An 11,495-nucleotide genomic window follows, 5' to 3' on the forward strand; every position below is an offset into this window, starting at 1 on the left:
GCCTCCATTCCTCGACGCACCGGGAACACCGCCTCTTCCATGGACACGGTGGGTAGGCCTATTTTCGAACTACATGGCCGCAGCTGGTGCTGACGCCTTCTCCGCAGCACGTAAGAAGGCCATATTAGTTCACAACTTGAGAATCGAAGGTCAAAGGCTCTTCACGCTACTACAAAAATCAGCTGAGCTGAGACAGGTTGCTGCAACAACAAGTGGAGCGCAGGCCGTAGAAGGTGGGGACGCACCACCGCCATCCGAAGATGTTACCGTACCTTCGACGGATAACGTATATGATCAAGCACTTAGTATCCTCGAGCAGCTATTCGGCACGAAAGTGAACGTCATGGTCGAACGTCACCGCTTCAGAAGTCGGAAGCAGAGGCATACAGAATCCTACTTGGAGTACATTTCTGAGCTGGGCTTGCAGCAACATGTGGATTCGACCTGGCGGCCGACGAAGCTGTAAGAGACCAGTTCATCGAGGGAACGTCATCGCATGCACTACGTGAACGCTTGTTAAGTGAAGGGATGAAGCTTACATTGGGAAGATTACAGTTCATTGCAACCCATTTCGAAGAAGGAGCGAAGGCAGCTCGTGAATTTCTTCCTAAGGAGGATGAACAAGTAATGCTGCTTCGAGGTCGTTCCAAGAGGACACAAAAAGGGAAGCGCGACGGGCAAAGAACAAGGACACCACCTACTGCAAGATATTACCGTTGCGGATCTGCAGACCACTTAGCAAATAGTAAGACGTGCAAGGCAACTGGGCAGAACTGTTACAACTGCGGGAAAGTTGGGCATTTCAAATCAGTCTGCAGAAGCAAATCGTTACCGATTCAAGAAATTGACAACGAAGAAGTCGAAAGTATACTGCAAGTTGAACATAATAGCCAAGGCTCCAAATGAATTTTTGTTGAAGTTGCAGTAGAGCAGGAGACATTGAAGTTCCTCCTGGACACAGGGTCATCGGCATCACTCATGTCGTCTGACATATTTCGTTCTAAGTTCCGGGACAAATTTCCTGTACATAATTCCAACGTGACCCTACGGAACTATTCAGGGAGTCCCATACCAGTAATAGGATGCTTTGAGGCAAATGTCGTGTACAAGAATGTATCTTCAAAGATCAACTTTCACATCGTACCCCAAGGGACAACGTTACTAGGCATGGACGCCATTAGCAAGCTAAAGCTTCGGTTGGACGGAGCAGAACTGAAACGTTTTGCAGTTTCTACGTATGCAACTGCACTGACGCCGAACCTCAGGAATGAATTTACTGACTTATTCTCGGAAGATATTGGAATGGCCAAAGGTTTCACTCACAAAGTGAAAATACGTCCCGAGGTAAAGCCGGTTGCATCAAAGTTAAGGAGATTACCTCTCACTCTCCGTCAACAAGTCTCTGAGGAACTTCGACGCCTCCAGGATAAAGACATCATTGAGCCTGTTACAGCTTCAGAATGGATTTCACCGGTCGTGGTCGTCCGAAAGTCAAATGGAAGCATCAGGCTTTGTGTGGATTTGCGTGAAGTCAACAAGGCAATTATCATGGATGTTTTTTGTCTACCACATATAGAAGAGATGCTGAACTCTTTATCTGAAGCCACAGTATTTTCAAAGCTGGACTTGGCTTCGGCATATCATCAACTTCAGTTGGACGAGCAAAGCAGGGAGATTACCACATTCATCACACATGAAGGACTATATCGTTTTAAACGGGTATGCTTTGGACTGTCGTCAGCTCCAGCAGCGTTCCAACGAATGATGACCAAAGTTCTACGTGGCTGCAAAGCTGTAATGGTATATATTGATGATATAATCATTTACGGACGAAACGAAGCGGAACATAAAAGAAATCTTCGTGAAGCACTACGGCGCATTGCTAAATACAGAGCTCAAACTCAATCACAAATGCATTTTCGCTCAGAAAGAAATCACATTTCTCGGGCACAAGGTCAGTGGTCGTGGGATCAGTCCCCAAGAAAACAAGGTGCAAGCCATCTTGGACGCACCCGCACCGACAGATGTAGCAGCATTACGTTCCTTTTTAGGAATGGCAGGGTATTACTCACGATTCATACCACATCATGCTGACGTTGTAGAACCGCTTCGCAAGATGCTTCGAAAAGAAGAACAGTTTGCCTGCCACCACGAAGCTGGTAATGCGTTTCGGGAACTAAAAACTCTGCTGGCCACAGAGAACATCCTGCAACCTTTCGACCCTACCTTGGACGTCATAGTGACAACGGATGCATCATCCAATGGAGTAGGAGCTGTGTTGCAACAGAAAAAGGACGGTAAATTGCGAACCGTTGCTTTTGCATCAAGAAGTCTGGCACCACATGAAAAGAAGTACTCTGCAGGTGAGCGTGAGGCCTTAGCCTGTTTATGGGCTTGTGAGCGCTGGCACGTGTACTTATGGGGGCAACATTTCGTTCTTCGAACTGATCATCAAGCACTCGTGACGCTTTTATCTTCACAAGGGTCTGGTCATCGCGCGCTACGTATTTCACGGTGGTGTGCAAGATTACTGGCCTATGACTTCAAAGTTCAGTACTACAAAGGCACGGAAAATGTTGTTGCGGATGCATTATCTCGCCTTCCAATGAACGACGAGACTCCTACACAGTTCGAGGAAGAAATTGTATCAGTTGTGACAGGTCCCATTAGTCGAGAAATACTGCAGGAGAAGGTAACAGAGGACTCAACGCTTCAAAGAATCCAGAAGTACGTCGCAGACGGTTGGCCGTCTAAGCAGTGCTTGGAAGAACAAGATATTCCGTACTTCCACGTAAGAGAAGAACTGTCCTGCATTGAAGACATACTTCTCCGGGAAGACCGAATAGTCGTACCAACACCACAAGATTACGAGACATCTTTTGGTGGCCTCGCATGGATGCGCAAGTGGAACGTGTGGTACGCAGTTGTGGAATCTGCCAAGCCGCGGATAAAACTGCCAAACCACGAACCCAACCGCTTACTCCCGTACCATTTCCAAGTATGCCGTGCGAGAAGCTTGCAATAGACATCACAGGGCCATTCGAGAAGGCATCACCAGATTGCAGATTTGCGGTAACACTCGTGGATTATTACAGTAAGTGGCCAGAAGTATTCTTCTCCGCTTCTGTCACGTCAGCCACTGTTATCACCTTTCTACAGCAAGTGTTCAGTAGAGAGGGATATCCACAAGAAATAGTCTCTGATAACGGGTCACAGTTCAAGTCAAGTGAATTTGAGAACTTTCTGAAAGAGCGAGGAATTAAACATCTCTGCTCCTCTTTGTACTACCCGCAAGGGAACGGATTAGTGGAACGGTTCAACCGCACTTTCAAACAGTATGTCCAACTGGCATCTTTGGAACGGAGACCCCTGCGCACGGCTGTTACAGAGTACCTCGGCGTGTTCAGAACTATTCCCCATAGCACCACTGGCCAGTTTCCAGCGAAACTACTACATGGAAGACAGCCACGTACGAGGCTAGACATTGTTGGAATTCCGACTCGTCAAGATCCAACAGAAACATTACAAGCGTTAAGAGAACACGTGGAGCAGAAACAACAGTATATGAAGAGGATCACAGACGAAAGACGTCGAGCAAAAGCCACTACTTTTCGTCCTGGTGACCTCGTACGCATTCGAATTAAGCCACGTTTCAAAGCAGAACCAACGTACTCGAAGCCGGTCAAGATACTGAAACAGTGCGGGAAGAACTCATATCTTCTCCAAGGCAACAAGGTGTGGAACGCCTCGAAGTTAATCATCGCCAGACATGTTGACAGCTCTGATAAGCACATCCGCAATGCAGACAAACCAACGGTAGGAGTGGACCTCCACATGAGCTCCCTGTGGCAACATCTGGACCCGTCAGAGAGCCAGCACAATAAACAACCGCAGGCATCTGGCACATCTGCACCACGAACACAAGCACGTGATCAGCAGCGACATGCACCACAGCGAGAAATACGGAAGGCCCACGCCCAATCCCACACACCAAGACAGTTACGGCGATCTACCAGGAAGAAGTGTGGACCGAATCGTTTTCATTATTAACTGACTTTTTCTGGTGTTTTTTTGTTTGTTTTTTGTTTTTGAAGGGGGGGAATGTTGTGATATGAGATGGATGACGAGGAGAAAGAATAAAGGCATGGAGTTGGGAGCACGAACGCTCGAGCACGGCTCATTCTTCGGGACTCGGCGACACCACAGGTTTCTTGCATGTCGTGTGGGCGCTGAGGTTAATGCGCTGTATAGGTGTTTGGATTGCACAAACTAATTTGTATAATTCAGTACCAGGGCGCGTTTCACCTTGCCCCACGCGATGTGTCATCTTGCCCCGATGGTTGGGGAGAAACCGACGTAGTATTGTACGAAGGAAATAATGTTCTTACGTAGTCGAATGATAAAAGTTACGCACACGTGAAGTAAAATATTCCGCAAAATATTGAAATAGTTTATTTCATTGACAAACAAGGCGAATAGCAGGCTCATGGCGATTTGAACGGCAGCCTGCTTCATTTAACTTTTTTCTACGGGGAAACCTCTGTAAGTTCGGTTCGGTAGCCAGGTCAAAATTTACGTTGCAACGAAATTATGCCGAATTTCATGACGCGATAGTTCTGCGAGTAATAAACTGATCACAACCAAGCCACCGATAGAAGCCAAATTCAGAGAGCTTGCACGTGTAAGATTCGAGCGAACAAGGTCATTGCGGCGGCTGCCGCAGTTCCTGAGTGTGGCGGGCGTGTGCGAGAGAGACGGAAATATATGTGTACGCGTAACTTGCGGCAGTCTATATCGCGAGCGCGTCAAGGACGCTAGGACACAAATCGAATTTTACCTGGGCCTTAAGCGATATCGGCCTCAACAACCATGACCAAAATTTGATAAATTTGCAAACTTGAAATATCAAAATTTTGCCAGAATGTCAGCATATATGAAATTAAATTAAGATCATAATCGAAGGAAACGGCAATCAGAAGAGAAAGCGGCTCGAGGGGAACCACAAAGGCCCCCAAAGTCCAGCACCAAGCGATCGAGAGAGCTATGGGAGCGCTTAAGAAGATTAGCGGGGGAGGCAAATTCGACTGCCCGCGCGCACAGCGAGCCCTTACCCACTGCCAGCGGGGCAACTTCGACTTTTGTGACCGTGAAAGTGGCCTACAAAGACGATGGAGTGCATCCAAACGGGAGTCTCAGCTTCGTGGAGGAGTCAGAGCGTGCCAGAAAACCCCAGGCGCAGCGGCAATGCAAGGCGGCACGGACGGCCTTTGTAGTGTCGTTCGCGGCGAACGAGTTTGGCCACGCGTACCGTTCCTTTTACGAAAATCCCGCAAAGGAGCAAAGGAATCGGAGTTCCTCACGTTTTCATGTAAAACACTACGGCTCGGACGCCACTCAACCCACATCGATTTTTAAATTATTTTTTATGGTAAATCACAGGATGGATTCGTGTGTATAAAATGACGCTCGCAACGACTGTCGCGCTCCCTTTCGCGAGATCCATCCGCTCTATGTGCGAACAGCATAAAGGTAAATAGTGCGGAGTACGCTACACGTTTTGTGCGCTGTGCGTTTTGTTCAGCAGTACGATGGTAGGTACCCGAATATTTATGACTGTACTTCGTCGCTCCTGGATAGAACGCCATTTTCTTCTTGATTTCCGAAACATATTCGCCTGCGTCGGCGGTTGAGAAAGTGATTAACCGTCTGTACTGGCGGGGCGACAGACACCCAGGTTGTGTGCTACCGCCATATCAATCCAAAGGACATTACATAGCAAGGAAAACGCAAACAAATTATGATGCAGTACCGAGGCGTCACCTTCGTCGCGGGACCTTAGTTGTACGTGCGCCTTTAAAACTTCAATCATCATCATCAATTTCCCGCAGGAAACAAAGTAGAGCCACCCGGCCTGACACACGGAGTAATGTCCTGTTTCGCGTGCGAGCCCTCATCAAGTTTTATCGCCTAATACGCTGCGCAAGTCCGCGGGGCCAACGCGCATGACGTCGCGGTGACGTTTCTAGCCCGCTCTTCATTGGCCTAACCATGTGCGCGCTTCAACAAGGTAAACAAAGGAACATTGGATGCACAGAGTGCCCCCGGGAGGGCTAGAACTGCTGTGATTTCTGTATTAGAGGTCCGAGTTTCGTTGGGGAAGATCCTGGTTTATCGACGAAAGACAAACCGAAGTTTAACGCAATATGTTTTCTGAAGTCTGAGCCATTCCGCTCTCGCATAAGTTCGCTCGTGCGAGCATCCTCACAGCACACACCACAGAACCACTTACCCAGCCGTCGAATGCCGTTTGGACTCACCAGCAGCAGCAACAGTTAATCGCGTTCTCCCACCGTCGGTGCAGCCGTGTGCGCTTTGGGTATTAAAAAAGTGACACTACATTCAAATGCGACGAAGTACAGTCAAAAATACAGCAGGTATTTAACACCGTGTCACTTACCAAAACGGAAAACACACGAAACGTATGGCGGGTTCCCTTCTGTTTGCCCTTCAGTGGTTCGTATGTATAGTCGACACAGGCCTTTGCGAATGGGAGCGCGGCACGCCGCCACGGACGTCATCCTACACTCTCGACCTCATTTGCTGCACAGAAACCCACTTGCGGAGCGTATAGCAGTGAGGTCTCGCGTATTTATAGGAAGGTGCCCCGTCATTGTCCATCCGAGACCGAGGGCCACTGGCTCTCCTGAACACATCTGTCCTCTCACAGTCTCATAACATGCAGTCGGTTCATATGCGTGCTAAGGCTCGGCTGTCATCACCGCGCCATTCATGACGGCTTTGAGCATTGTATATGCCACGAGACTATATTGCCATTTTCATCAGGATGAAAATTTCCAAGCAAGCTTGCACTGTTCGCCATGAAATACGTTTTAACTTGACCTGGAGATAAGATTGTACCTAATCGTTGACACAAAATCCTACCAGAAGTTGATGTAGACGTTGACTGTTAGCATGGTTATCGGAGCACGTTTTCCTCTCTGAACTTCTTCGTCGGAAAATACCTCTGTCGGTGACCTTTTATTAGGTGCTGCGTATGGAACACGGTACGATTCCTTGACGCGGCGTGTGTCGCATAATCTCTTCCTGCATCGCGTTCGCCATATTTCTACTGATTTCGACGGAATAGATACGACATTATTGTTGTCCAAAACGAAACCATGCACCCACGTGGTCCCGCAGGTTGTTCCCTGCCGGTCGTCCACGGTTGGCTGAGAGGACTGGATGGCGACGACGTAAGCCCGCTTCGAATTGATGTATCCGGCGGTCACGCCCCGCTGTTTTTGCGTGGTAACTGGGCCGCAGGTGCACGGAATACGGTTAAAATTCGGTGTGTGTATGACAGTGAGGGTTGATGAGAACCGTTTCCTGCAGAGTACTCAAGATTTGCGCAAATCATTTCATGGTCCCTTTAAAATAGCACCGCCTTTCGAATGAAGCTCTTTGCATATAGTGGGGTGCGTGATATTTATGCGCCTGCGATTAACCATGTTTACTAGGAAAAGATGCCAGGCTACGATGGTGTTTTCAACCTTTCGTGCCAAACGCATGGTGGCAGGCACAAGATAAACTGTCCCTGTACTCTTTCAGATGGCCTCGTGTTGAACGATGAAAGATGAAAGTCACTGAGAAGGTTAGCCAGCTGTAGGACACGAACCCACATCTTCTGGATTGCCGGTCCAGGGCTCTACCAATTGAGCTAAGCTAACACGCCTTCTCAGCGACTTCCAAAGGTGCGTCCATCTGAAGGGGCAAACCAGCCACTCTCTCTCACTCATCCTCCTTTCACTCTTACATTTTTGCTCACTCATACACACATTCATACGACGGGATCGACGCAGGCGGCAACTGTTGAACATGAAAGAAGTGATGTTCTGATGCTAGAACAACGTAGAAGGGACAAATACATGCAAAGCCTCAACTTGCCTAAGAAATTAAAGATGAAAGATTAAAGTCACTGAGAAGGTTAGCCAGCCGTAGGACACTTCTCAATGACTTTCATCTTTCATCGTTAATTTCTTAGGCAAGTTGAGGCTTTGTATGTATCTGTCCCTTCTATGTTGTTCCAGCCTCAAAACATCAGTTCTTTCGTGTAGAATGTTTCCGAAGAGACGAACTGCAGTGGTCGTTGAACACAAAACTCGATATACATTATGTCACATCCATGACAGCCTGCAATATCGACAGAAAAAATGTCTTCGCTTTTTTCATTGCAATGGTTTCAGAATTCCATACAGGCAGAATCTCCTCTCCCTTTTCTCAGTGTTAAAGTGTGTCAAACAAAGACTAGACGCTATATGTCTCGCCGATGTTACGTTTAACCCCGTCTTCGCGTGCGTTAAAATATCAGGACTGAAGGTTGTCTAAAATTCTGCTACATGCGTCCCTACACCAACACGAGAACTACATTTCGATGTTACAGGGGAGTAACGCTCATTAAGGCTATATTACGGCAGACACAGATCTGAGTTCACTCTACGCATCAAGAACATCCACGGCGTTTCACACCATTTGTTGCGGGTAACTGACGCCCTCTGAGCTGACTAATTACCCTGGAAACGCCACGAGGGTAATTGACGCCGTTCACTGCATCAACAGCGGCCCGTCCAGCATTCTCGCGTCCCTGATGAGCCGGAACGTGAAAGGGGAAATTCCGCATGATTGGTCCAGCGGTCATTTAGTCGAGCCTTTTGTTTAACGCAGGAAACGCCGGAAGATTTAACTCTGAGTTGATGAAGCAGTTCTGAATGGTGCATATCTGCAGGAAGAGGAAAGGATAAGGATCACTTCGGAGACTTTGAATGTGAGAAACGGCGAGGACTTCATTTCATGATATCCCGTGGAGAACCTCTTTGAGTTGCCGCACGATACCAGAAGGTACAGGCAGATGGAGATAGGACAGCAGGAAGGATTGGGGGAGAGGGAGATCAGTGTGCGACCGGGCCGATGTCCGGGAGAACTGTGCCGACATTCGTCTGGAAAGTGTGCCGCAAAACCCTGGGAAAACCTTAGACAGCACAGCCGCTGGTAGGATTCGAACCCATCACCTCCCAGTCTTTTGCACAACCTCGGCTTCCACCAACGTGCAAACGGTTTTAGCCCCTCGGCAATGCCGCTGGGAAGGCATTGTTCAACGAATATGTCATTTCAAGCGAAATCTCATTTGGTTGACGTCGTTTCAGAATTGCAGTTTATCTGCCTAATATTTGGACCATTGGAGCGCAAAACAAGGTTTAATAAATGAATCCTGCGAGAAATAAGCGCCATTGGCAGTTTACGTAACTTGTAAACCTCGCTTCTCTGTCCCCCATGATGTAGACCAGATCCCGTGACTTAGTCGTAAAAATGATCGCCTCCCAGGCCGGTGCTTTGACATCATCCACGCGTTCGAAGCACGGATTATTGCATGGCTGTCTTTCGTGGGTTTTCCTCGGTTGTAAGCAGCTCCCTATGAAGTCGGCAATGTAGCCAAACTTGCGTACACAAAGAGTCGAGATCTCCCGTGTTCCTGAACATAGGATACCGTGAGATATAAGAGATTTCATTAGCTGAAGGGTGCTGTGCACATTTCCCGTTCGTTTTCTTTAATTTCTGTGTTCCCTTTTCTTTTTCTTCTGGTATGTGTGTTCCACTGTGAAGAACGGGGGATGAGTATGGGAACCGGAGCAACAATTTCGCGTTCAACGCGTCCGGGGGATGAGGGTGCTCAGCATACAGAATCGTAGCCAGAAAATTATTTCGGGAGGGGTTCCATGGAGATTTTACATGGGGGGAGCACTTCCCCTTCGGTTCCCTCTCCAAAATGCAGAGGTATGCTTTCGGGGTGAGGTTTCAACCCCACCCACCCTCAGCTACGCCATTGTGAACATATCTCGGCAAACTGACTCATGGGCGTGGTAAGTCATGCTCAATGTGACGAATGAGCTGGGCGTCAGTGACAAAGCGGAGAGCTCAGCGCCAGATGAGTGAGCACGAGTGAGCAAAAGAAGAACTGAGGAGGGAGTGATTGAGCATGCGAGAGCAAACGCGTAGCTGAGCAGGAGATGTGTGAGCATGAATGAGCGAACGAGGTAATGAGCATGAGCCAAATTCGCTCATGAGCATGAGTGAGCAAACTAGGAGATGTGCATCAGCAAAACTCATGCATGCTCGGTGTGCAAATGAGCTGAGCATGAGTCAGCTCAAATGATGCTCAAATTGGGTGAAGTGTGCATGAGCGAACTTTAGTAACGCTCACACACTGCGAACTGAGTATTCTGATCAATTAACCGCAACCCTATTATTTCATATCTACTTCACTTTACCCTACTCTCCTCTCTCTACTTCACTTCACCCTCACGTAGTCCCCACCACTCGCTCAATTCTCCCCATATCATAATCTTCACTCTCCTGGGGACAACCGTGAGATCTGTGAGATGAGACTGCAAACGAGGATCGGCGGTAACTCCGCGCGGGAGAGCGGGAGCACCCGGAGAGCTAAGCAAGAGACGGAGATGAGTGTGCAAACGGACTGAGTGAGCATGGCTGAGGAAACAGCTAAGTTGAGTGGAGACGTGTGAGCAAACGGAGAGCTCTGCATGGAGTGAGTGAGCGGCAGTCACGAGTGTCGACCTCTGGCTCTTAAAGGAACTGTAAAGTGAATTTCAACCCAGGGTTACCTTATGATTTTATGAAAGCCTAGAAAGAGTGCATGTCAGTTACGAAATATTTCTTTTTGAATCCTTTCTTTTTTGAGTAATCGAATTTCGAAGATTACATTCGAGCGCAAAGCTTAGTACTCCCTCAGACACAACACTGGGTTGGCTCGTGTCGGCTACGGCTAGTCTCGCCTTTCTAATTCGCCTACCGGTCCGGTCTGTGGCGAAGGCGTAATGTTGTTTTGTGGTCCACGTCGTGTGACGTTGATTTTTCCAAACTTGTATGCCCTCGAGCTTGCGATAGTCCAGCAGTCACGCCCGCAAAACGTTTGTTCATACGAGTGCACGCGGTAGACGCAGTATGACACAACATCATCAGCAGAATCGTCGACGGAGGATGAATTACCGTCATTGCGGTCACCCAGCCGCCATAGGAAACACTCTTCATGTGTAATGAAAATGTTGAGAACCTCGCAGCGGAAATATGGCATTGCTCTTTCGGTTCAGGTGTCCTCGTGACACATGCGTGCCGATGCCGATGGCAGAAGAATGCCTTTGTTGCCGCGAAATGAGACATTACTGAAGCAGCGCAGCGGTTGCATTTCAAGAAATATGTACTTTAAAATACTGTGGTTGAAGACTGAGTTGCTCCAGGTATCCTACTGCTACGTGAGCGAAAGCGACGAGTACGCTGTTAAGAGGAACAGCAAAGTGAACAAGTGAGTTCATCCATGTGTGCCTTCGGTTTGTTATTAGTAAAGTTACATATCATAATTTTACGCTGTCCATGGTACATGCAGGATGTTTCGGTACGTTGCCTACAAACAGTTTACCAGGTGG

At 48.1% G+C, this 11,495-nt stretch overlaps 1 protein-coding gene across 1 annotated transcript; it reads left to right on the forward strand.

Moving 5' to 3' along the window:
• Positions 1-978: 978 nt before the first annotated feature.
• Positions 979-4,050, forward strand: LOC135384375 (uncharacterized protein K02A2.6-like). Its single transcript, XM_064613579.1, has 4 exons — positions 979-1,800; positions 1,928-2,363; positions 2,484-2,998; positions 3,160-4,050. Exons 1-4 carry the CDS (start codon positions 979-981, stop codon positions 4,048-4,050), a joined length of 2,664 nt encoding a protein of 887 aa, XP_064469649.1.
• The last annotated feature ends 7,445 nt before the right edge of the window (positions 4,051-11,495 follow it).

Source organism: Ornithodoros turicata, chromosome 2, assembly GCF_037126465.1.
Source record: "Ornithodoros turicata isolate Travis chromosome 2, ASM3712646v1, whole genome shotgun sequence".
NCBI classification, from domain to species: Eukaryota; Metazoa; Arthropoda; class Arachnida; order Ixodida; family Argasidae; genus Ornithodoros; species Ornithodoros turicata.